The following is a 27,612-nucleotide window of genomic DNA, read 5'->3' on the forward strand; positions in this document are numbered from 1 at the left end:
CAAAAAAGACGGGTGCCAAGAAATGAGCAGGCCAATCAAAGAAGTGAGCAGTTGGCTAAAAGTAAAGCTCTTAATTTGTTGTTGTTGTTGTTGACAGTTATGAAACACTTTTCAAGTAGGACCTGGCCACAATACCCTATGTTTTCTTACATTAGGCCATCCATGGCAACTAGGAAATCCTAGGCAGCAAGGTAAAGAGTCTGGGGTCTCAGTAACTCTTTTATGATACTAAGGTTCTTAACAATAATAAAACACAAACTATAACAATGAATCCTTAAGCAAATGAGGAATTTACTAGAAACATTTAATGAGAGTCCACTGCATATGAGGGCCTATTACAGATGTTACAGATACAGCAACTGACATAAATCTATATTGCATTATAATTCAGAGAACTAGATGGAATACAAATGCACATACATCATTTAATGAGGAGAAGCTCAAGAGACGCATCTCAAGGTTATTTTTGTCATTGTGGTCATTGTGGAAGCATCAGCATTACACACACACACACACACACACACACACACACACACACACCCATAAGCATGCTGCTGGCATAGCATAGAATCCTGCTGTAGAACAAGCATCTTTCTTTTGTAAACAGGAGTGCACTTTAAAATAATGATAAAACTACAAGTCTTACCCAATAATATACTCAAAAAGTGTTTTCTTACCCTTAATGTATAACCTAATAACAAATGCTTACTCTTAATAGCAACAGCATTATTTTTACGTGACTGGTTATATAGTAGGATAGGAGTAGCATACCACAAATACACGAGGAATGTGCTAAGATATTACCATGGTTCACTAATATCTTTTGGTGATAGGGATTTTTAGCTTCATTATATTCATATAGGATTCAGTCTCTTACTGACTCAACAACATGTGCCAATCCTAGAATAGATAAAGAAGTTGTAGAAATTCAAATGTGAGCTGATTCTGGGTTTACTTAGAGTGGTCACACTGAAAGGGGTAGAGAGAAAGCCAAGTGTTCCAGATGACTTCAGTGTCTTTGGCTTGCCTCGTCATACTGGCAGTGTTCATTTCTCTGAGAGAAGAGAAATATTTAGAGGAAGAGTTTTGGGGATAAAGATCATGATTTAGTTCATGTATTATCTATGACACATCAAAATGCAGGAAACAAATAAAAGCAAAGTCATAGGAGTATTTTTGAGTTACATGAATTTGGCAAGTGATAACATAGTCCTAGTTTTTAAAATAGTTTGTGAGATGTGTAAGTGAGCTTTTGTAGACAGAAGACACAGTAAGTGAAATAAGTGAATCCTGGAGCCTCTCCAATATTCAAGAATCTGGGTTGTGAAGAGAAATGTATGGGAAGGTTAAGAGAAAGGAACTAGTGTGGGAGAAAACCCTAAGCTATTGGTCAAGAAAAGAAATTATGTCCAAAAGCTTGGAAATGGAAATGGTCAATACATCAATCATAAATGCTAAGAAAGGTCATTGCATTTAAGATCTGAAGGTCACTGATGACTTTGGTGAGGAAGTTGTACAGAACAGTGAGGACAAAGACTTGAAAGAGTGGCTCTAAGAGAAAATTCGAGAACCTGGGACAGTGGTAGTTGAAAAGTCTGAGCATTTTGAAAAATGGTAAGGTTTGTGAAAGAGGATATATGTTCCAGAGAAGGACCAAAATGTGTTTAAAGATGAAGGAAACCATATGAAGTGACAACGGGTGACGAATGAGATCACTAGAATCAGAGATGACACTACCTTTCATGTGCTCTGAGCCTTCCATGAACCCTTGTATCCTTAGGCATCAAAATGTGTTAATATTCATATGTTTTGTTATTTTTATTCTGAGACATTTCCTCTGTGTATTAATAGAAACATCTGTATATATTTGTCTCATTTGTGAAATGGAAAATTTTTTAAAATCTTTAATTTTTCACAATTGTATTCTTTTTTCTTTTTCAAGTGACACTTCCTACTCAAAGTAGGTCTTAGTCAAAGAAACACAGAGTCAAAGTATGGAAACTTTGATGCTGAAAACCTCTTCAAGGTTAAACATTATTATAACAGCCCCTATTTATAATTCAGACATTGAAGTTCAGAGAAATAAACTTGCCAAGTGTAGGCGAATCACTTACTGGAGAACACACAGCTCCCAGTTCTGAATGTGATGTTCTTTTCAGTGCACTGAAAACATAATTAATGGGCTGGAATTGGCTCCTATGTCTGCAAAGAAAATTACAAGCAGACCTTCATTAGTGAGGTTTGGGCTAGTTTGTTTACTTTCATGTCAGATAAAGAGTTCTTTTTAAACCATTATTAGATTACAAATGCTTTCTCCAACTGTGAAGGTTATCTCTTTGTTCTCGAATTGGTTTTCTTTTTGGTGTAGACCTTTATCTTTACAGAATCCTGTTTCCCCAATCTCCTTTGTCTCTAGTGCTTGTTGATACTTACCCATGATGAGCTCTTCTCATCCCAGTCCTCTGGATTCTTTCCCTTTTTTTTTCTTCTAGAACTTCACGGTTTCAGGTCACACATTTAAGCCTTGATCCACTTGAGGCAGATTTTTCTAAATCATGAGAGCTAGTAACCTACTTTCATTCTTCTGTACATATGTGTCCCATTTCTTTGGCAGTATTTACTGAAATAAGTGTCTTTTGCCCAGTTTGTGTTCCTGTGATCTTAGCTGTACATGCCTATATTTGTTTGTAGATGCCCTGCTTCATTTCATCGGTCTGGATATTTGCTTTTATGCTAATACCATATTGTTATGAGTAGACTAGATTAAATTGTAGAGTATATTTAAATCAAGTAGTATTAGTTCTCTTGCTGTCTTCTTTCTTTAGGCTTACTTTTGTTTTCTAATATGTTATAGTTCTATATGAATTTTAGAATTACTTTTCTATTTACTGTGAGAAGTATCATTGACATTTTGATAAAATTTTATTGGAACTAAAAATGTCTTGAGTACTATGGCTGGCCCTGTCTAAACTAAATGGGTCACAAGTCAAAACATAAGGACCTGAATCTGGGAAAGAGACAAGCGGAGATGAAGTGGGCTTTATAGCGTTGCTGAGGAGATAAAGAAAGAATGGAGTTGGAAGGAAGTGCCAGAATATTTTATATACATGTATGGAACTGTTAAAGAACAAAATTAATCAATAAAGATACCACATACTTTATTAATTACCCAGTAGAGATAGAAAGACAAATATAGCCAGAGGTCTTTCAATAGTGTGTCAGAGTGAAGAAAGGCAGTCAGAGAACCTGAAACTCAGAGAGAGAAGAGGAGAACAAAACATGATGGTGTAAGTTTAAGTGCTGAAAATTGATCCCTGGTACAGGGCTCTGAGGATGTATTTATTTACTTCACTGTTTAACTTCCCAATGATTAAATACTAAAATAAGTATAGCTTACCTTAAAATTTCCATTTTAATTTTTAAGTCATGCGTGTATGTCTGGAGGAAGGTCTATGCATGTGAGTGCAGTGCTTGTGGAGGGCATCTGATTCCCTGGAGCTGGAGTTACAGGCGTCTGTGAGCCATCCAACTTGGGTGCTGGGAACCAAACATCTATGAAAGCAACATGCACTTCTAACTGCTGAACCTTCTATCCTGGTCCCAACAGCAGTCTGTGAGTTTGTTAAATCAAAGGAAGCTAAATATCTGAGGAATATTAGAGAGATGGTGTGAAGTGGAGGAGGAGACAGGATGGATTCCAGATGGAAACAAAGAGGGTGCATTGATATTATAAAACAATACACACATGGAAAAAGGCTTCTTGATGACCCCTCATTCATCCCTCTGTCGGTATTTTCTTCTGTGTGTTAGGAAACAGTGCTATATTATAATGCTACTTACTTCTCCTTTCCAATATGTCTCTTATTTTTAATTAATATATGACTTGTAGCCTATACATTTTTTTAACAGTTTCGATTGTTTGGTGTTCTCAAATGGTTTTTATATATGGTCCTCTCCTTCACCTACTTCAACCAAAGTGTATATAAATAGACTTCCATGTTTTCTTTTCCTAAAACATTCTTGACTCTTTTCACCTCAGAAGTTTTTAAGACATCTATAATCACATTGGATACCAAGTAGAACCTGTGCCAAGTCCACTTCCACCCCCAGAAACTCAAATGTTGTCTTTAATTAGTACACTATGTCCACCGCTGAGTTTTAGCCTCAAGCCCTGCATGAGTTGTGCAGCTGGGGCTACGAGTATTTCCTGTCCTGGATCAAAACTGCCCATCTACCTTCTAGGCTGGGCATCCTTGCAGTGGAAGCCAGAACAAGGAGTAGGCTGCAGCTTTTCTCAGATCACCGTTCAGAATGTTGCCCATAGGCATATTTTGGATGACTCTACTGATTTCTCAGATTGAAGGTATATGTTATACTTTTCTGTAAGGTTTATTCATTACACCTGATCCGTGATCTCATCAGCCACAATATTTAAACTGTAAGTTATAAAAACTCTAACTGCATTGATGAGTTGTCTGAGAATATCGTGTAAGGCTTGGAGTGGGTTACAGCTGGTAATGAGATTTAATGAGTCTGTGAAAACCCAGATCACTCTTAAACACTGACAATCATGAGAGAGGGAAATGAGTATTTACAAAATACTTAGAGAAGAATAGACACTATGTTAGCCCTTAGCTACCTTGTATGTCAGAAGGTTTAAAATCCTATACTATTGTCACTTTTATCGATAAAGAATATGAAAATGGTGTTAGCAGATCAGAGAGATTAGATAGAATACTAGTGTCACACAGTTCATAAACTGGTGAATCCTTGACTCAAATCTGAGTACATTCCAAAAATCCACTATCTTTATTTAAAGCTATACATGGTCCAGGATAAACTCACAGCTGACTGTCAAAGTGATAGGACATGATAAAAGATAATGTTTAGCATGTTTAGCATGGGCATTAGGGCTCCCTAAGATTATCTAAGCAGTGGAAGCTTCGAACTTTGCCTGTGGGAGTTAAGATGTCAAATGCAAATTTCACTGAAGAGAAAAAAACAGGAGTTATTTAATATTGAAATAGGTCATTCAGGCACAGGCTTTGGCAGGAGGCAGTATCTGGGAAGAAATGTGCAGAATAAAAATCACAAAGGTGAAAATAGCCAAAGGACACTGTGTCTTTGTCCTCCTTCTTCTAGTGTTGCTTATGTCTCCCTCATCTGTAAATACCCATCTCAATTTCCTCCCATCACCAACCAAGGATGCTGTGAGTGCATGACTGGTAGCTGGAAACACATGAACTAGATGTGCATAAATCCATTTGTCACTCACTGGAGGGTGGGTTGTGATAATACATGGATTTCCCTTTTACATTTTCTTCTAGAAAAGGTGATTGTTGGAGTAGAGGGTCAACAACTAGTCCGTCCTAAAAAGCTCCCCCTGATACGGAAACGGGATCTTGAACACACCCATGACTCTGATATGCCGGTATGTGTTCTGACTTAGTAAATAGGACTTAATGGCTTTCACAGTTGTGCAGTAGTGATTTTTCACCAACCTATGCAGATCTGTCTTTGAGACCTTGGATTTGAGGACCTTGAAGAACAGGGCAGATGACACTCTAATGCTGTAGACAATCTAACTTCAGTCTCAATGCACTTTATACACGAATGTAACAAAGAAAGTGATGATGCAAGGAAGGTTGTTTGAGTTTAGAAAAACATGTAAATAAATGCCGGTAAGTACACTCTAAATATCGACAGAGTAGCTTTTTCCCAGAACTTTCCCAGGACAGACAAATTTAAACACAGTTGTCTGGCACATACTATAGACTGTATCTGGGAAAGCATGGAAGCAAGGCAGAAGGCCACGCCCAGATTCAGGGTATACTGACCAGATTGGATTCTATAGCTGTGTTCTGACATCCAACAAGAATAAACATGTCTTATAAACTAAATGTAAATGCTTAACACAGAAGGCATGAAATCACACCCAAGAACAATCCCGGGAACAAAATGCAACTGAGGTAAAAGGTCCTCTGCGTTTTTTCCTGGAACCTCTCTCACGGTTCCCCAAGGCACTGTTCACCATGGGTCATTTTTTTTATCCATGTTCTAACAGTGCAGAAAGCCATCTCTGCCTCCATGCGGGAGTAAGTATGAAGCAAATGTGGGTTTCAGTTTTGTAGAGGACCTCCACTTGGTTTACACCATATGCTTGGGGGTAACTGACCCGAAGTGGATTAGCAAACAAAAAAAAAAGAGGACTGCTCAAGTTTTGGGGGAGCTATTTTCTGTTTTTCAGTTTCAGCGAGGCATTCTCCTGAGTGTTTGCAGACTTGTGTAATGCACCCTAAATTCTTCTGAGCTGGTGACCTTGGAGTGCAATCTCCAGCCTTCAGTTTGCTTTTACAGATTTTCAGTGTGCAGACTTACTTGCTTTACAGGTTCTGCAGCCCAATAGGACAGCTTTCATGAAAAAAAAAAAAAAAAAAAAAAAAAAACTGCCTGGCCTTGCAAAGGTATCCATTTGAGTGTTAACATTTCAAAATACCTAAAGTATTATTTTCAAAAGAAGATTTACTATATAAGATAGATAATATACACGAGATGGAGCAAGCATTATAATTATTCACTATCCAGGATTATAAAGATCTTAGATGTGTGTTGTTAGGGAGTTATAATTAGATACTTGCATTTTACGGCCTAGGTTTTAACGTGGGTTCACAGAAAATACTGACAGGTCTCCTGCCCCGACAACGACAAGAGTGCAAACCTCTCCTGGTGCCATGACTTTTCTTTCCTTTCCCACGGTGGCAGCTAGTTTTTCATACCCTCACTTATTAGTTCTCAGTCATTAGAAAGCTACATTTAAGCTTTTCACGTGATCTCATAGCTTGACACAAGGAAGAGGCAGCTCTCTGCCCTTTCGCTTCTGGAGGTAATGCTGTGCTATTTTTCTCTAATAAGATTCTTTGCAAGTATTATTTTAATCTTCAACTCTTTCCTCATCTTCTCAAACCTTTATGTAGTTAAAGGTTGATACTGAGCCAAGTGGGGAACCTGCTTCCTACCACCCAATAGGCAGGAGCTGTTGTCTTAGGACAGTCAAGCTTTGTATCAGAAACTCTACCATGTGTGAAATTAGCCCGGGCCAGGGAAGAAATACACAGGGTGAGCCTGGAGCTGAAAAGCATCTCTCACTGAAACAAAAGACCTGCCCCTTAACTCCGAATCTGTATTGGTGAGGGCATATCAAAGGAGGGCAGGAGCCAACTTATAGCTCCCCCAAGAGAAAATGTGGGACAATATGAATAATAAGATAAATGATGGGCTTTTTTGCTGCAATATAAAAAATTCCAGTACGATCCATGAGGCTTTACTGATACTAATAAATTAGAGAATAACTAAACACACATGGAAAGATAGATCAGTGTTCCATACAGAAGAACTGATCATTTCTATCTATCATCTCCTCTTCAGGAAGTAGTGTAGGTCCTCACCCCTTAACCGTGGGTTTCACCTATGATTTCATTCCAAAGAGTGAAGCGTAGGGCAGAAGAAAGAGTCAATTTACAGAGAGAAAATTATCGGTAAGTAAGATGTCTGTTAGGTGACCAAGGTCAGCATCACTCATAAGTCACATTGACAATATGGACTCTTTTTTTTTCCGTGTCAGTGGTTATTTATTTATTTATTTATTTATTTATTTATTTATTTATTTATTTATTTATTTATTTATTTATTTATACTTTTAGAAATAGTTTAAAGCTAGTCCACCGTCTTCTAGCTTCCACTGTTTCTGCTGCAGTCTGCGGTTCTCCTCAGTGTGTCTGCCATGAGTGAAGCCTCCCTCAGCAATTTCACACTTCGATCTTGTTTCTGCTTCTCAGTACTTAGAGTTCCTCACATTGAAATTCCTTTAGTTTTATTAATCTGTAACTGTAAGCTTGGTGGTGGATTGGGAGGGGGGAAGGAGGGAGGACAGGGAGGAATCCGTGGCTGATATGTAAAATTAAATTAATTATAAAATGTAAAATTAAATTAATTATAAAATTTAAAAAAGAAATAGCTGCTCTCAAAATTAATTAATCAAGCAATTAATTAGTTAATTTTTTTTAAAAAAAAACACATTTGTGAGAAGACAATATGGACTCTTGAGGCGACACCGTGGTTCTGTCTTTAGTGGTTTTCATTGGAAAACCATAAACTTTAGCCAAGCATTAAGAAGAGCATTAAAATACCCAAGAGTCATCCCATAGGACATCTGATGAGTGCAAGGCAAAAATGTCAAAGCCATCAAAAAATCCATGAAATTATTGGGCTTGAGAAGACCAAGGGGCTATGACAAACAAACATAATGTGGCTTTGGAGTTAGGACCGTGCAAAAATAAGAAGACAGCCAGTAAAACTGAGAGCATAAAAATCATTACACACTTTAACGACAATGCAATCTTAGTTCATGAGTTGTGAAAAGTATAACTATGTAACATGTTAATAGTAGGAGGCTTGGATGGGAACTCAACACTATCTTCTCAAATAGTTTTAAAATCTACTCTGTTGATCATATTAAGTGCTATGCCTGAAGTAACAGTTTCCTCAAACAGAAGAAGAATTAACTTTAAAAATGGGTAACACATATGAGCAATAACTATGGACCAGCACTAGAAAGAATTCTCACAAAGTATAAAAAAAAACCAAACACAATGAATCAAAAGCTCAGCAAACTCCTAATAACTACACTGGAAGAAAGCAGCTGTGCTAAGAGTCCTCAAAGAAAAGGGAAAGTTAGAATTTCATCGTTCATTACTGACAGCCACTAGAACTAATAAGCCGATCTATCAGGACTAGATACTCCTGTCGGCATATCCAACCAGGGCTGCCATGGATTGTGCTGGCAGATTTTCTAAATCTATGTTCCTTTTCTTCAGAGAAACTTGCCAGTACATATCAAAAGCCTTACTTATTTTATCCATGTTGTAGAAAAATGCAACTCTAGCTACAATGAGCATCCCAAACTAAATTTCTGATAATCGATACAAAGTAAGTAAATTAAGTTCTTTTCATATTGATGTATAACAGCTATAAAACGTCTTCTATATGAGACTATTTACAATAGGAAGTAGTAATAATGATTTGTGAAGAAGAAAGGAAGAATATGGAATATATATACAAAACTGTTTTTAAAAAACAAAAGGGAAGATCTTTTATAAAAACAAGCTAATATACGTTATATAAGTGAATATAAAGTGATATGTACATTCTTCAATGAGAGATGAATATATATTATCCTTTTTATTTCCTTACTAGAAAAGTCTTTTGAACCAAAATATAATTGATAGAATCATCTTTATAATTGTGTCTCTCTTTAAATTCATCTTTGTCAATGTTTCTTCCCTGAAGTTACTCTGAGGATCTCTAGGTGGGTAATGGCCCCTGAGCCACACTCTACCCACCCTCTTACCATAAATAGATGTGGAAGTCACAGGGAAGATCTTGTTTTCCAGGAGGCATATGAAGAAGAACTGTTGTATGAACTAAAATTGGGCAAAAAAACTTTAATCCTTCACCTTCTGAAATCAAGGTAAGATGTTTTGTTTTGTTTCAACAAAGTCTCTTATAGCCCAGGCTATTCTCAAATTCACTATGTGGTTGAGGATGACCTCAAACTCCTTATCCTCCTCCCTCTACCTCTCTAGTGCTAGGATCATAGTTGTCCACTACCATTATTGAATTTACAAATCAATTTGGAAAGATCTGGTTGGCATGTCAATAGGTTTCTTATTATAGCTCCATTTATTTGATACCCAAAGATATGCCATTGAGTTACTTTATCAGATGAGGAAAGTTCACTGAGAAATGTTTGGGGATTGCTTTGTCTTAGTAAAAGTGGATCAGCATATCAAAGATCTAAAGACAAATTGAAGGAGTCACATTTATAGACAATAGGGCCGTATCTGATGCAGCTATTCTTTGAAATAGTCATAGTGTAATTTACACTTGTTGGTTTTAAATGTTGAACCATCCTCACATGACTAGGTTAAAACTCTATAAATTATTTTTCAGAAGTTTTTAAAATACTGCTTTGATAAAATTGCCACATTTTTTCCTGAATTTTCTGGAGCACATGTAATAGTATGAGATTCAGTTTTTGAAAGGTTTCTTATCAGCATGCCTAATATTATTTAAATCTATTCATGTGTACGTATATATGTGTGCATGTGTATGTATATATGTATGTATATGCAAGAAAGGACTTCTTGAGATTCAAAGGCATCTTTGAGGCTTCACAACCATTTTTGTGACCATTTTTGTTATGTAATGTTTTTGTTTTTATTTTTTTATTTTTTGTTTTTTTTTTTTGAGACAGGGTTTCTCTGTGTAGCTTTGGTGCCTGTCCTGGATCTCACTCTGTAGACCAGACTGGCCTCGAACTCACAGAGATCCGCCTGCCTCTGCCTCCTGAGTGCTGGGATTAAAGGCGTGCGCCACTGCCACCCAGCTGGTATGCAATGTTTTTAAAATGAATAAATCTCTTTACTTCTTCTCTCTCTTTCAGGGAATTCCTCGCCTCAAATTATAGTGAGACATACTACAATGTAAAGGGAGATATGTTCACCAGGCACCCACCGATCTTGGTATCTTGTAAAACCTTCCTCTTCCTCCTCTCTGAAATGGTTATTTCCTGGTTAAAAAAAAAAATGCCAGATTTCCAGATTATTTCAAAGCTTCTCTAAAGGAGGTATCCCTGAGTTGACTATTCTGACTAAGAGATGATAGAATAGAAAGTGGGGCCCATTGAGCCCTACAGGGAGCTGATCACTTCCTAACAAGCAGAGCAAAGATTGTATCATATCTTTCTTTGCTAAAGTTTCTCTATATTCACTATGGTGGCTAAGTGGAAAAAGGCTGAAGCAGGAGCCAAAATAAACATAGCATATCCTGACTGAGTTGTAATTAAGTAAAAGGGGTAAAATCTAAACACATGAAACAACCTTCAAGATATGCTCTTATGTGGTCTGTGACACCCATCCAGCCCTTCTGATACACGGGCATTAAAGTCTCCTCTTCATTCTCCAGAGGAAGCTTTGCATGACTCATTACTATTATTCTAGGGGTAGAGAATCTTCTTCTTCATTACCTTTCAGAACTTTCTATCTATAGTCCTTAAACAAGAGAATGACTTCTTCCACCCAAAAGTATCCTTTAAAAACTCTATTTCCTCTATATAAATCAACTGTAAACTTGTTTAAGAGCTACATCACCATGCAGCCTTAAAACACAGGACAAAAGGAACATAGAATACCAAGTGTGAGGTATGTGGAGGGCCACAGGAAGTGTCACCTATGGGCTGGTGCGCAGACAGAGGAGATGAAAAGGGTCATCGCCCGATGGAATTATCATGAGCAATGCACTAAGCAGGAGTAATAAAGATTTCAGCGGGATTGAAGCAGTGAAACAAGAGGGACAGGCATTGGGGTGGGGTAGCTGGCAAGCAAGATCTAACTTTAGAAACATCAAAAGCTTGGCTTGATTTAGTAGGCAGCTAAGGAAGACACAGAACTTTGTCGAGGATTTGAGGATGGACAGAGGAGTCATATTTATAAGAGAAGGAGTCATATTTATAGGAAAATGGTCAGATTTGAAACTAGTCTCATTGCCTAATAGACAAACTTATGAGGAAATAATTTATATATGGCTTTACACAAAGTAGTCATTCAATTAGAATAAAAGGTTCCTAAAGCAGGTTCAAATGTCTTAAATGATGCCATGAGTAAATTCAATGCAAATGTCACTTATGAAATACTGATTCATTTCTCAACAGAAATTAATCAACTACCAATATTTTTAGTCTCAGCATTTACACCTACCTTAATCAACTCTTCTGTTTTAGGATCACTGTTTTTACCAAGGGTCCATCATACATGAATTTGATTCTGCTGCTAGTATCAGCACTTGTAATGGTCTGAGGTAAGGCAGAGTAGCTTCCTAATTCATTTTCTATTGATGTTCATGAAACCCCTTGACTGATTTCTTTTCCCCAATCTAGTAAATATAAAAGCTAGTAGGCTGATAGAACACAGGAGGTTGGGAGTAATGAAGGGCGAGGGTCGAGGGAAAGAGAGCCTGTGGGAGCAGGAGATCCCAGCTGGATCAAGAACAGAGAGGAAGAACAAGAAATTGGAGACCATGGTAAGTGAAGACCACATGAGAAAAGGAAGAAACAAAGTGCTAGAGAGGCCCACAGAAATCCACAAAGATACCCCCACAATAGACTGCTGGCAATGGTAGAGAGACAGCTGGAACTGACCTACTCTGGTGATGGGATGCCCAAACACCCTAATAGTCATGCCAGAAACCCCATCAAAGGACTGAGGAATCTGGATGCAGAGATCCACGGCTAGGCTCCGGGTGGAGCTCCGGGAGTCTAACTAGCGAGAAAGAGGAGGGTTTATATGAGCGAGAATTGTTGAAACCAAGGTTGGATAAAGCACAGGGACAAATAGCCAAATGAATGGAAACACATGAACTATGAATCAAAGGCTGGGGGGCCCCCAACTGGATCAGGCCCTCTGAATGGGTGGGACAGTTGATTGGCTTGATCAGTTTGGGAGGCAACTAGGCAGTGGGACCAAGTCCTGTGCTCATTGCATGAGTTGGCTGTTTGAAACCTGGGGCTTATGCAGGGACACTTGGCTCAGTCTGGGAGGAGGGGACTGGACCTGCCTTGACTGAGTCTACCAGGTTGATCTCAGTCCTCAGGGGAGTCTTTGCCCTGGAGGAGGTAGGAATGGGGGGTGGGCTGGGGGGAAGGGAAGGGGGGCAGGAGGGGGGAGAACAAGGGAATCCGTGGCTGATATGTAGAACTGAATGGTATTGTAAAATAAAATAAAAGGGGGAAAAAAAAAGAAAAACTTTAAAAAAAAAGTTAGTGGGAAGGGGGCGCTGTGTGCTCTCAGTAGTGAATGTGAACTCTAGCCTGTGGTTTATGCTCATGTTCAACTACAAGATGCCTAACACACAACCCCCAACAAGGTGAGTCTTCAGCATAGATTGGAGGGATTCAGAGCTGGTAGATTCCAGGACACTATTCAGCAGTACTCTCACATTAGAGGTCAGGATGCTGAAAGTACACAATTGCTTAAGAACACAGATCTTGCAAGTATTGGACGGACTCCACAGTGTAGGATTTCTGACTCCGAAGTCTGTGGGTTCCTCCGACACTACAATGTTCCAGTCATTTTTCTTTATACTAGTCCAAGCACATTCTGGTTTAGAAAGTACAAAGTCAGACATAAAGCTTGTACTTTTTTTTTTTAAGTTCTTAGTCTTAAAGCTAAAAATGAAAGATGTGAGTCAGAAGGAAAAACAAGTTCTGTTTTCATTTGTCCTGACTTTCCTTGAGTGGCCCCTGGAATTCTCCTGAATGGGAATCCCTTTTATGACAAAAAGACCTAACGAAGTGTCTGCACCTTTAGACACCTACTCTACAGTTGGCGAATGATATATTTATCACATGTATGCAGACACTTTGAGGCAACCACTAGGGAAAGCTGCTTTTCTGCCTATGCTCCAAGCAGAAATCATGCCAATCAGCTTCTGAGGACAAAGGTTGACTCTTTCTTAGAGAAGGTTACTAATCCCGTCAAAGGCCATGTCTGTGTCACTTGTTTGCTACCTACATCAGCCCGCTCAGAAGGTTGATCCCAGGACCTTCCCTCTCTGGGAAGGCTAATGTCACTATAACAGGGGGGGACAGCTACAGATTTGAATAATGCTGTGTTGCTATTTCCACAGGGGCTTCTTCAGAGTGAATGACCAACGGTATCTCATCGAACCAGTAAAATACTCGGATGAGGGAGAGCATTTGGTGTTCAAATACAATGTTAAGGCGCCCTATGCTACCAATTACTCCTGTTCAGGGCTCAATTTTACCAAGAAGTTTGCTCCGATAGATGCTAAGTATATAAAAGAGCACAAAGGGGAAGTAAGTATTCTAAATCCTCCTTATTAAACAAAAAAATAAAAACAAAAACAAAAACCACTCTGCTCTCCCAAGAAAAAGTCTGTGCACACAATAGTGAAATGCCGGTCCTATTCTGAATTGGAAACTCATGGTCCAAAGACTGAACATCAAACTTCTTTATGTCTATGTAGAAAGTATTTATTCTCTTCAGCAAATCCCCGTTTGTTTCATCAGTTTCCATAAAGGAAAAGCTTCCCACCCTCCATATGGAATGCCAGCGTTGAGGCTGTAAGCAACTGGAAAAGGATGGTTTGCAGTATCCTATCTTACTCTTCCTTACCGCTTAGGGAGAAGTTGGTGATGACAAACTCACCTCTTACACCAGATTCAGTGTTATGATAAAAGACAATCAAGGATGCTAACAGGTCCAGTTTCTGGTGGGCTGGCTGCAACATGCTCAGTGTTTTTAGGCTTCCTCACAGTCAGATGCTATCTTCCTGACTCTCCTAGATGTTAGCTGGTGGGCCGCAGGTTTGTTTTATGTCTCATGTTTATGGTCTAGGCAGTGGGTGTCTAAAACATTATATACCTCACAGGTATTTCTTGGTTGAGTATCTCAATGGATAAATAATTACATATATCAGCAAAGGATGACTTTGTCAAATTTTTGAAGAGTAGCCCTGGGCATTGTTCAGAAAATGCACTTGCTCCATAGGGCTAGAAGCTCAGAATTTCCTAGTATTTGTGTTTCCTATAAAGGAAAGGCCGATAATTATTAGCAGTGCTTATAAGTGTTCCTGGGATTGAGAATACCACACAGTAAAAAAGGGTAGGGGGCATTGTGGAGAAGTTGGAGAAATATGGGCATTCTTAGCAGTTATTTCTCAGTTATACAAACATGTATGTATGCATATACATACAGTTGTGTGTATAGATATAAATACACAACTGTATGGGCTAGTGGCAGATGACCTTAGTTACAAGCTGTTTTGTTTTTAGATGAAAAAAGAAACCCAAAATATAAAAATACTTTATTTGTAATAATTTACAACTCTTATTTATGCTGGAAAACTAAACAAAAAAAGGCAAAATAGTCAAATATGGAATGTTACTCAAAGATTATTAAAATCTAAGCCAGGCGGTGGTGGCACACGCCTTTAATCCCAGCACTCGGGAGGCAGAGCCAGGCGGATCTCTGTGAGTTCGAGGCCAGTCTGGCCTACCAAGTGAGCTCCAGGAAAGGCGCAAAGCTACACAGAGAAACCCTGTCTCGAAAAACCAAAAAAAAAAAAAAAAAAAAAAGATTATTAAAATCTAATGTGTAGGTCCAGATGTTTTATTGAGAAAAGTTCATAGGTGTATTAATTACACCCATTTGTTTCACCTTCAAATATGATAGTATTAAAATTCCTTATCATGAAAAGTTGTTTTTTTCTATTAAATTGGTAATAGGTTTCATTGAACTTTCTGTCCATTTTCAGGGCTTCCACAAAGAAAACTTTATTGAACTGTTCGTTGTTGTTGATGAATATGTGGTGAGTTCTCAGATGGACATTAGACACCTTATTCCTCTGTAAAACTATACCTCAGGTTCTTACTTAGAGAGAAGGAAATTCCACTAAGTTCCATTCTGGATTCACATGTCCGCTTTCAGCTCCCCAAAACATACATATTATAAGAAATTCTTAAGTACCTTCTCTATCTTACAGATTAATCTAAAATAGAACACTCTATTCTTATTGTGACTAATAGGAATTTTGAACAATTTATGCTTGAAAACGGGTCAATAATCTAGACTTGAACTCAACAGAAGACACTGAAAACTTTCAAACGCTAAAAATTAAGGAGAAAACTTCATCAGAATGGGAAGTAAAATTCAAAGGTTGTATATCTGTATTTAGAGCATATAGGAAGATAGAATTAAGTACTTAAACATTCTAATGAAGAAAGAGATCATTTCTCCCAGTTGCACCTCTAGCCATGAAGTCAACCCTATTACCAAAGATCCTCCCAAGGACCTCAGAAGACAGAAAGAACTTCCTGTCTGCCTGTAGCCATGGCAGGGAAAATGGCAACCACTGGAAGACAGACTCCAGGTCTGTGCTATGTACAGATACTCCACATCAGGCATGCCAGCATCTAATGTTCAATTGCTGATATACTAAGCAAAATTTCCAACATATAAACTGTTTGGAGATCTGGTAAACAACTAGAGCATGAGTAGAAATTTCCCAATAAAGCCATTTCAATGGCCCTAGATAAAATGGACCTCATGAGGCAGCCAACCAATGTAACAGGAAATAGGTTAGTTGTCCAAGAACTGTCAACAAGCCAATTATGCTGTATACTAGGGGAATCGATAAAGTCATTGCAAATATGAAAAATGAATAGAGCAAAGTGAATGGAACAGTAAAAGAGAGGCTACATAAAATGATGAGTTTTCTGGACAAAGCTACCTTAGCATGTGTAAGAGGAAAAAGTGCGTATCTCCAAGTGAATTAAACAGAGATTAGACACACATGAAGAGAGACTGCATGAGGCAGAGGACGTAGCAAGGAAATCACTATGGAGCACAGGGAAGTAAAGAGCTGGTACCAACTATGAAAGAGGAATGAACTTGAAAAGCTGGATGAAAAGGCAGTGGTGAGTTCATGCAGGCAACCAAATGGCAGATGGTCTCTGAGAGGCAATCCTTATGAGTTTTCCAAAAATAAATGTTAAATCAGATAGCAATGTATGAAAAATTCCAACAGTGAAGACAAGTGGGGGACGGAACATATTTTTCAGATCAGTTGAAGCAAAGAGGTACGTTAACTCTACAATTTATACAGCATACAATTTATAAGCAATAGGAGATTGTGTATATTTCAAGAATAATATATTTAAAACATCACTGAAAATATTATTATCCTCAAATTTGGCACAAAATATCTGGCAGTGACAAAGGATTGGGGGAAAGAAAACATACTTAAAATATGGTTGGTACCACTGACCTAGCAACTTCAAGGAGAAAGAAGAACACACTTGTCTGAGTGCCAGCTAGCACTAAGCACTGGATGAAGGGTTGGAAGAAAAGGTACAAGGTTCCCCTCTACTCCCCTCTACTGTCCTTGAGTTGCAAACCTTAACTCTGTGGTCTCCCAGACAGCCTCAGACACTGTCTTTACAGTGTATTCTAGGCGATCCCTCCCAAATGACTATTAGAAGTCATGTTCATCTTCTAGAATTTAAGGATCGCGTAGGAGCAAAGGAAACAGTAGTGAATGGTAGTAGAAACCAAGATGTAAAGAGACATCTTGAAAGAGAAACTGTAAATGTGTACAAGCAAAATACATACAAGATGCCCAGAAAGGTGAAGAGAACTGCTCAATATAGTCAAGAGGAAGACACGACAGAGAAGAATTTCAGAGACTTCCAGCAGGATTCAGGAAGGTCATACTTGGCTCTGATTTTTAGCATGAAAGGAAACTGACTGAGTGTGTTCATATGGAAAATCCTCCTCTACTGTTCAATATATTTCATTTATGACTAGTAAAGAAATGCAATTATAAGAACAGACTCAAACTCAGAGCCCTTAAGTTGATGTGGCCTTCTAAACTTTGTCCTGCAGAGAAGAGATGGCCAGTTTCCTTCCCCTCTGTGGCTCAATGTAGGGTCTGTTTGACCATGTGATTTGTGATTTGTTACCCTCAGGTACTCAGGAGTCAGGGGAGTAGTAAACTTGCTGATGCCTGCAAAGTAATGGCTGTCATATAACTTTCACAATTGTGGCTTAGGAATAAAAATGAGCTCTAAAGAAGACTAAGCAGATGTGTTTACAAAAAAAATCAACAGATGTAATATAATTGGAAACTGGGATGACCAAATTCGAAAGAAGACCTTAAAATAGGGCTAAGCCAAAGCGCATCTTCAGGGACCACTATGTCCAGTTATTTTATTTCTAAAAGCTCTCCTGTCTTCATAATTCATTCAGTGTTTAGCTCATTGGAAAGAGAATTGTTTTCTATTGCTCTAGAGGCTTCTTCTTCTTCTTCTTCTTCTTTTTTTTTTTAAAAAAAAAACAATATCTCTTAGTAAGTGAAGTATTTTGTTGGGCCTTTTCTCAATATTGATAAGTAACAAATGCTATATTTGTGTTTCCAGTCCCGCAGGAATAGTAGACCCCAAAACAAGCTAAGGAAACGAATTTGGGGAATGGTCAATTTTGTCAACATGGTAAGTTTTGATATGACTTGAATCCATCTGAAACTATAAATGCAATGGACTTTTTAGGGCAGGTTTCTGAAAGGACTGTAGTAATCACCTTGACATTGAGCTAACATAAACCACAGATCCATCAGGTCAACCAGTTAATAAAATTCTTCTCAAAATGATCAGCAACATGCCAGAGCACTGGAGTTTTGGTTCACTAGGTAAATTACACTTAATATCTAAATAAATTCCAAAATTTGCTCACTGGTGGGGGCTGGTAGGATTCCTCAGTGGATAAAGAAAAGTGTTTGATGAACACCAGTTCAAACCCTGGAATCTTCAGGAATGTAGAAGGAAAGGACAGATACCACAAAATTGTCCTCAGATTCCACACAGGTACTTGCCATATGTACCTGCCATCACACACACACACACACACACACACACACACACACACACACACACTGTAATGATAAAAGTAATAAAAATTTTAAGTCTCTGCTCACATAAAAATTATGAAACAATATCAACAGTTTGAGAACTAAAATATTAATGTAAATATTAGACCACACTACATTAAACTTAGTGTTCTGTGTCTGTGTATACAAAAAAAAGTCATGCTGTAATTTATTGTCTATGGCTTGTCATTGGAATCAGGACAACTTCACTATAATCTATTAAGATTATAGTGGATCTAAACATTAATGAGAACTACTACTAAAACAAATTGTGAGTTGTACTCATCTTTCTTTGCTGAATCATTTGAACGCATCCTAGATCTATTAGTCACTTAAGGAGATGCAAAAGAAGATACTAGAAGAAATAGCCCATCTAGATTAGTGGTGCTTCATTCTAGAGTTGAAGGGCATTTTTCTATTTGCATTTCTGCTACATTAAACATCTGTGCACACTCTTAGGTGTAAAAATAAATATTCGTTTGTTTTACATAAATACTAAGAAGTTGCAATGCTAGGTCAAATGGCGTGTGCCTGTTATTTTAACCCTTTCTCACTCCATTAGACCCTATCTTCTGTTTGTTTCATTCTCTCAGTTCTTTGTATTTCAATTCGGGTAATTCAGGTGGAGCAAGAAGGATTCTTCCTGTGATTATTTATAGCCTTCTAATGTGTTCATGAAAGGCTTTAATTTTTTCTATTATTTTCATTCATGCTTATCATTTCTATCTCTATACTGAAATTAAGGTTTTTTGAACAATTTTTTTTACCATATTTGTTTCTTTATTGAAATTCATGGATATTTACCCAATATTCTATATAATAACCTTCATTAGCTTTCAGTATATCAATTTATGAAACAGGAGCTGAGCTATTTAAAATGCACAACATAGGGGTGGGTCTGTGAAAATGCTAAAGGAAGACCCCAGACTCGAATAATATGCCAGAACAGAGAGCATTCATTTCCCAGCATGTGAGATCAAACACAGGTACAAAGTGACCTTGAAGGGAGTGTGCAGGATTCTTTTAAGCACAGCTAGGGGAATTTTAGGAACAGTTAGGTCATCTCAAACAGGTCAAGCAAGCAGCAGCACATTAGTATACTTTTAATTGACTGAGATTCAGTTTTATCAATGTTGGACGAAGTTGGGAAATATATGATTCAGAAAAAGTTGGGAGTTGCAGGATTTGTCTTTGAGACATTATGGGCCTGACTCAGGCCTTCTATATGTTCTCTCCATAACCCCTGAATGTAAAGGTGTTGTTGATTAGTGCCCTTTGTTGGGAGAGAAACCTGTTTTGCCCCCTCAGAGAACTGAAACCTAAATTCAGTTGTAAAAGGGAAGAAAGTTTAAATCATTCACATAACAAGTTGATTTTTTTTATCACAGGGGAATACAGGTAATAATGAAAGAAACTTCTAACAATTTGACTTTGTGAAAATTATCCCCTCTTTGAACAGATTTATAAAACTTTGAACATCCATGTGACATTGGCTGGCCTTGAAATATGGTCAACTGGAGACAAGATAGAAATAGCTTCAAATCTAGAAACTACCTTAATGAGTTTTTCCACTTGGCAAGAAACAGTTCTCAAAAAAAGGAAGGACTTTGATCATGTGATTTTACTGAGGTATGCGGTTGTTCTATTTTCCTCCACTTATTGGGGCGATTATTCTTATTTAAAAAGAAAATAGGGCTCAAGAGATGGGTTGGTGGGTAAGAGTGCTTGCTATGAAAATATGAGGACCTAAGTTTGAATCCAAGCACGTATGTAAAAAGTTAAGTGTGGCCATGCACTCTTTTAGCTCTTGTGATCTCTGCACCACGAGTCAGGTAGAGACAGGAGAGTCATGGGGGCTTGCTGACCACCAGTCCTAACACCAGGCTCAGTGGAAGGAAGACCCTGTCTTGAGGGGATAAGGCCATAGCATGATAGAGCTGGACACCTGATGCCCTCTTCTGACCTCTCATGCACACACATGGGCATACATATGTGTACACACATGCAAATAAACCACACACTCTAACACACAAAAGAAAAAGAAAGTAAAACAAATAAACACAATAACATTTAAAATTATTTATTGGGAGGGATTTTTTATTATATAGGAAAATGTTAATGGTGAGTATAGAAAAATTCCCAAGTAGAATATTTAATAATATTTTTTGCTAATACTAATTAAGACTGTAAAGAAAAAATGTATCCTTATGCAGAGTCGAAAATGTGCCAGGGCAAAGTTAAGTTGGGGACTCATGGGTATTTCCTATCACCATCCAAGATCAGCCTCTAATATTTCACTAAAACCTGGCTTTCTGGAAAATCTGATCTGGTAAGTTTATCCTGCTATAGCTTCAATATCCCTACATCAAAGTTTGAGAGGATCTCCTTAATTATTAATTCCTCTGTTCAAAATATCTGGCATTATACAGGTGATAAATATAGGAATGGATTTTATTGGCTCTGTGATAATAAGCACCATTGTTATCTTATCACCATTGATATCACACTGTGGGAGAGCTACCTGGGAAGAATAGTAGCTTTCAGATGTCCTCTGATGCTGTTAAAGTCACGCCTTAGGGAAGCACCCATTTTACCTATCTGCTTCTCTGCCTATAATGCCAATACTTCTCCAGAGTTCTGCAAATCTAGTCTGTGGAGCCTCTTTCCAGGGTTAACTAGAGCTGAGCTTTCAGGCGGAGCTCAGAAGCAAGCAGTTTCTAAAGCCTGTCATGAGAGGTCCAGTCTAGTCATTTAGTAGACAGATAAGAGTAAGCCAGACTGTGAGTTTTCATCTGATGGGTCCACAGCATTTCTCTTTAGGAGTGTATCTGTGCTTACCTTGGGTGTAGACATTCATACACTGTCATGACCAAAAAGGATAGGGGATGAAGCACAATAAAATATCACCAAAAACTTCATGGTAGGAAAGACAGAGCTCCCTATTTGTGCATTAATATTTATTTATTATTTATGATGTGTGTGTGTGTGTGTGTGTGTGTGAGAGAGAGAGAGAGAGAGAGAGAGAGAGAGAGAGAGAGAGAGAGAGAGAGAGAGAGAGTATTTGTGGAGATCATAGGACAACTTGCAAGAGTAAGTGCTCTCCTCCCACCAAGTGGATCCTGGGGATAGAACTCAGAGTGTCAGCCTTGGCAGCTAGTGTCTTTACCTACTGACTTATCTCACAAAGCCACATGTGAATTTTAGGACACCCAGCATTATCTAAATAGGCACAATGAAGAACAATATTTTATTTTAATAAAATAACATTTCTTATTTCACAAGTAACTTTTCAGATCAATAAGTTGTTTGAAACAGAGGCTTAAAGTGGATGGCATCTCACTATCTACCTGGGCATTGTATCTGGGACTTCTTATGCACTGAGTTATTGAAATCTTCCATCTATAGTAACATAGATATAGAGGGAAAGACAATGCATATGACATTATAATTGTGTTATGTTTACATTCAGATGACTTTGAGAGAAGTCATCCTCTGGCCTGTCCTTCCCTAGTTCTTCACATTTCTCGTGTTCTTCTAAGGTGTCCAAAGACTGGCAAGCCCAGAATACAAAGCTCCTCTAAGAAGCAAGGCAAAGCATTGAGACATTGAACATAGGGATAGAAACAGAGTTCATCTTCTTAACTAAAACAATAAAAGGCTAAAAAGGGTCCCTTCAGCTTACCTCTGTTCTTGTATGTGAATTTCCTAATATTCTATGTGTTGTCTTCTAGATCATAATAGCTCTGTTTACAAAGGCCCAAATCTAACCACTGCTCTCAAATCAAGTGAAAATTATATGCCTATAATGTAGACACTTATCCTTTTAGAAGTTATGGGAATAGTCTTATTTTTATACAAGGATTCATTTAAATGTTGAATTAGAACTATCATTGCCCTTCTAAGTTTCCATAATTGATAAACAATTTTAAGTGTTATCAACCATAATCAAATAACCCTGATTCTGAGTACATTCACTATAATATATTTCCCTCTCAAACACTTTAAAGATTAATTGGTTAGCTTGCTGTAGTTTTGTTTATTTTTGTCATTTAAATTATTTTATACAGAGTTGAGTACAAGGTAAAATAGAATCAAGAAAAATGAGATTCTTCCTCTTTAATTTTGTTTTTCTTAGAATAAATTACATTTTTTGTTTCACAATTCATCCTAAGACCACATTTGGCTTTTTCAGTGCCTCTAGGTTTAACTGAGCCCAGTATCAACTCAAGTCATCCATGGTGTCTATAACTTCAGAGATGAAAAGGTTGTTTCAAGAGCAAAGGGTGACCACTATGGTGGTTCACTGCAGTTTGAATTTGGTGTTAGTAAAACTGTTCAGCCAGATGAAGAATCAGTATTCTTGTCTCTTGTCTACAGTGGGAAGTGGCTCTACACACCTATGCAAGGAATTGCTTACCCAGGAGGAATGTGCCAGGCCCTTCGTTCATGCAGCATTGTTAAGGTAGACCTAAAACATTCCTAAAAGTGTACCATTTGCCCAAATATTTAAGTTATTTTTTTATATCTATTTGAAACACATTGAAAAGCCATGTGTGATCTGTGTTGGACCTATATTTTCCAAGGTATGTCATGAAGAGACCTATATTCCCTTCAGTAAATGAAAATCACAAATGTGTCTTGTGAAAAACTGTAGGTGAACAATGAAGGTAAAACACAGTTCAAAGCTCAGAAAGACAGGTATGAAACCCCCACAGCATATTCCATAGCTGTAAAACTCTTTAATGTATTAAATATAACTACTTATAAAGACAAGTAAGGTCCATTATGTTTAGGTGGATTTAATCATTATAATTGTTTTTAAACTAAAATAAACAAGTATAAAAGCCACTTAATGTGTCACATCAAGACAGCCTTGAAAATTATGTTCAGCAAGTAGAGGACCTATGAGCTGTTGTCTCTCCTTGCTCATATGACCTTTCTCCAAGGCTCACAGCTTCCAGAAAATGCTATCCATGTAACTCTGTTGGAGACATAGTTGAAAACATGAATGTTTGTATTTATTTCCTTGCTATTTATTTCCCCAACTTAGTGTTATTGGGAGCCAACCTTAAAATAGCAAGTATTTATTCAAGTACTCTCACCAACTGGTTATTTTATAATCACTTTTTATGACTATAGATTTGCCTTTAGTATCTGAATGACATAAGATCTGCCTACAAAGTCAATTTACCCCCAAATGAAGCTATTACTATTTCAATTATCATATTTTAGCCAAACCAAGAAACCTTTGAAGCTTCATATGAGCAAAATGAAATGAACAAATTAAATTTATCATTCTGGATGGCCTATCCCTCTTTGGGTTTGATTTTCTATGAATGTATAGGTTAAAGCATGAACAAGGTCTATGAGGCAAGACAACAACCAATTCTGCCATGGATTTTATATTTCTGACTTCCAGAGGTTTCTCATGACAGAAACTCCTTCCACAAGATTATATAGCATTATTGCTCAATATGGCAGGACAGATCAAAAACAAGAACAGCAAACCCCTCATTTGAGGACCTGGAATATCTAGTACAGAGAAGACACCAACACCATTCATAAAATTGGGTGGGGCATTCGTCTTAAGTCCTCATGGGATTCAGTAACAAAATATCAGAAACTGAGTAGGTTATAAGCCACGGAAATGTATTTCTCACAATTCTAAAAGCTGAGAAGTCCAAGAACCTGACACATTTGTAACTGGCAAGGGTCTACCTCATGGCTTAAGATTGGCACATTCTCATTGTGTATCCCATAATAGAGTAGAGAGAGAAGTTTCTCCAGAGTCTATTTGGATAGGATATTGTTACCACTGATGGGAAAATGGCCCCTTGGTCTGAACATTGCAGTCCTTGTGGCTTAAGGCTTCAAAACACAAGTTTTGGAAGGACACAGCAGTGAGACATAGTAACGTTAATTAATGGATTTTAGCTGTTTGGAAAAATGAGTCTCTGCCAATACAACAAATAAGAGTATGCTGTACACCAAAAAGTTACAAAGTTAGAAATATATAAAAAGTCATTTGTCCAATTTCATTATAAATTATAGTCATGGACTGAAGTATAGATGAGGTATAATGAAGTCTATCCCTTCCCAAATCCATACTAACTAACAAAGATTTAGAAACTGAGCCTTTCAACCACTAATTTAAAGTGATACCTATGTACTACTTTGGGGTCCATTATAGACATCTCATATGGCTTTTTTTTTCCAATCAGGATCTTCTACCAGATGTAAATATAATTGGGAACAGAATGGCACATCAGTTGGGACATAGCCTGGGCATGCAACATGATGAGTTTCCATGCACCTGTCCTGTGGGAAAATGTGTGATGGGTGGTAGTGGAAGGTGAGGCTCTGATAATATACATAATAAATTTATTTTATATATATTTGTATTTTGAAAAAAATTCATATAATATATTCTGATCATACTTTCCCTTCCCCCAACTCCTCCCTCTTTCTCCCCACCCACAAAACTCTATCCCCTTTCTTTCTCTCTCTCTTTGGAAGATAAACAGGCAAAAAACAGAATAAAACAAACAAACAAAACAAAGTAAAAACACAAGAAACACACACAAAAACAAAACAAAATCCCCAAACCCATTAAAACACAAAATTAGAAACCATGATATCCCAACAAAGACCAGTAAAACAAAAAGTGCTCAATCAAAGTCAGTAAGACAAGAGACTACAACTCTACCACTGAGTTTGTTTTCTGTTGGCCATTTGCTGCTGGGCATAGAGTCAACCTTTAAGTGTGGTTAATGTACCCAGTAAGACTACTTTGGAGAAAACTCATTTTTCTTTGCAAGTAGATGTAAATGACAGGTTGCTCAACAATACACAGTGAGTGGCTTATCATGTGTTCCGGCCTCAGTCCTGTGCATCTGTGGACTCCTTTGTGGCAGGAAAAGTAAGAACATTGTCTGTTAATGCCAGGGGTTTCTCATGGATGTTAATTAATTAAATGATACAGTGTTGGGCTGGAGAGATGGCTCAGTGGCTCAGAGCACATACTGCTTTTGCAGAGGTCCTACGTTTAGTAGCAGCCACGTTGGGAAGCTCACAACCACTTGTAACTCCAGCTCCAGGGAGTCTGATTCCCTCTTCTGGCTTCAGTGGGTATCTGTAGACATACCCACACATCAACCCACACAATTATACATAATTTTAAAACAAATATTTTTAAAATGATTAAAGTTTGAAATGCAGTGACGGTCACAGAGTAGAACTCAGTAACTGATACCAAACTAATAATATTCTCAAGGTCATACCAACCTCACTTAATGGACTCAACTCTCTAGAAGTCCTTTGTATTCAATCATTGAAGGGGATCAAGCCAAATGAAGAAAGAGGGAATGAAGTGTTAGCTTAAAGAGAGGTAGTGAGAAGTCATAAGGATGTTTCTAATATTATTAAGGAGTTGAGTTCCACAAGTATAATAGAGACCTACTCCATATCAGGTACTGTGTTAACTCGTGGTTATTTTTAAAGAACTGAACATAATGCTCTTCTTGTCAAGAAGTTTATGATCTTTCAGAGATGGTAAATCAGATTTATATTACTATGTGGTTATATTACAGAGGGCACATTAGGGGCTGGAGAGATGGCTCAGTTGTTAAAGAGCACTTGTTGCTATTACAGAGGATTGGGGTTCAATTGCCAGCATCTACATGAAGACTTACAATCGTCTTTAGCTCTAGTTCCTGGGCATCCAACACCCCCACCTAGCCTTTGCAGACACTGTACACATGGTTCATAGACATACAGAAAGACAGACAAAACACCCATAACATAAAAATAAAAATAATATGGTTTTTTTTTTTTTTTTTTTTTTTGGAGACAAGGTTTCTCTGTGTAGCTTTGCGCCTTTCCTGGGACTCACTTGGTAGTCCAGGCTGGCCTCGAACTCACAGAGATCCACCTGGCTCTGCCTCCCAAGTGCTGGGATTAAAGGCGTGTGCCACCACCGCCCGGCCAAAATAATATTTTTTAAATAAGAGGGACACATTAGAGGGTAAATGGAAGCAGAAAGCACAGACAACCAATTGTTGGTTTCAGGAAGGATTTGTCAGAAGACACAAAGCCCAAGTTTTTCACTGAAATGGCATTTCTTAGTTGTTTCTGGAACACAACTAGTAAGTAACAAGGAGCTGGGCCATGGCTCTGCTCTCACAGTTAGCATTTGCATTTCTTTTCCAACTCCTCATTAAATTTTTATAGCTTCCTTCATGTGATAATCCTTTATTTTTACCTCATCTCATCTCTAGCATCCCTGGAATAAAATTCAGTAAATGCAGCCAAGCCCAATACCAGCAATATCTGAAGGATCAGAAACCAGCATGCATACTCAACAATCCACTTCCTACTAACTTAATTGATTATCCATTTTGTGGGAACAAGAAGGTAGATGAAGGAGAAGAGTGTGACTGTGGACCAGTTCAGGTATTTGCAAATGATATCATCTTTAACAACCCTGAGCACAGGGTTGGTGCTCAGTTGGAATCATAGCAGATGATCATGTTCTCAGTGAAGCCTTAGGAAGCTGTTTTTATTATCCATTTGGAGACTGACTGTTGAGGCAACCTCCTTTCAAGCCTTCTTAGGAAATCTCAAGTCACATGTGATGACTTTGCTGGAGACCAGCAGCATTCCATTTGCCTAGCTTATATGTTAACTGCCTTGTTTTGTGAGAAATATCCTTAAGTCCGACAGTAGGTAGTGGCCATTCTACAAAACATCACTTCGTCAGTCAAGTTTTACTTAGAGCCTTGGGAAGCTTGTCTATTTCATAGCTGTGCAGTGTTGTAATTATAGAAAATTCTCTTTTAATAGAGGGACAAAAGGCCTTCAAATTTTTCACATACGTATTGAAGTTTAGAGCATTTAGAAAATGCCTCGGAGGCAAATTTTCAAGTAATTCTTAGTCTGCTTTTAGAAGCTCATCAAATAAATATTCATCCTCCACTACTGTCACCTCAAATGAACCGGGGTGTGTAAACCTCTGGGGATATGTTAAAATATGAAGCGAGTAGTTCTCTAGTGCAG

At 37.9% G+C, this 27,612-nt stretch overlaps 1 protein-coding gene across 2 annotated transcripts in view; it reads left to right on the forward strand.

Annotated features, from left to right (window-relative positions):
* The first annotated feature begins 4,157 nt into the window (after window positions 1-4,157).
* Window positions 4,158-27,612, forward strand: part of Adam7 (ADAM metallopeptidase domain 7) — a 37,827-nt gene continuing 14,372 nt past the window's right edge. For both annotated transcript variants that reach the window (XM_028883170.2, XM_037208431.1), the window contains exons 1-12: window positions 4,158-4,363; window positions 5,328-5,431; window positions 9,450-9,526; window positions 10,502-10,580; window positions 11,837-11,913; window positions 13,741-13,930; window positions 15,391-15,444; window positions 18,053-18,124; window positions 20,018-20,187; window positions 22,936-23,020; window positions 24,780-24,910; window positions 26,835-27,009. In XM_028883170.2, the coding sequence (XP_028739003.1) occupies window positions 4,312-4,363; window positions 5,328-5,431; window positions 9,450-9,526; window positions 10,502-10,580; window positions 11,837-11,913; window positions 13,741-13,930; window positions 15,391-15,444; window positions 18,053-18,124; window positions 20,018-20,187; window positions 22,936-23,020; window positions 24,780-24,910; window positions 26,835-27,009 (1,266 nt within the window). In that variant the 5' untranslated portion in view covers window positions 4,158-4,311. The remainder of the gene's footprint in view (window positions 4,364-5,327; window positions 5,432-9,449; window positions 9,527-10,501; window positions 10,581-11,836; window positions 11,914-13,740; window positions 13,931-15,390; window positions 15,445-18,052; window positions 18,125-20,017; window positions 20,188-22,935; window positions 23,021-24,779; window positions 24,911-26,834; window positions 27,010-27,612) is intronic.

Source organism: Peromyscus leucopus, chromosome 9 (assembly GCF_004664715.2).
Source record: "Peromyscus leucopus breed LL Stock chromosome 9, UCI_PerLeu_2.1, whole genome shotgun sequence".
In the NCBI taxonomy this organism is placed as follows: Eukaryota; Metazoa; Chordata; class Mammalia; order Rodentia; family Cricetidae; genus Peromyscus; species Peromyscus leucopus.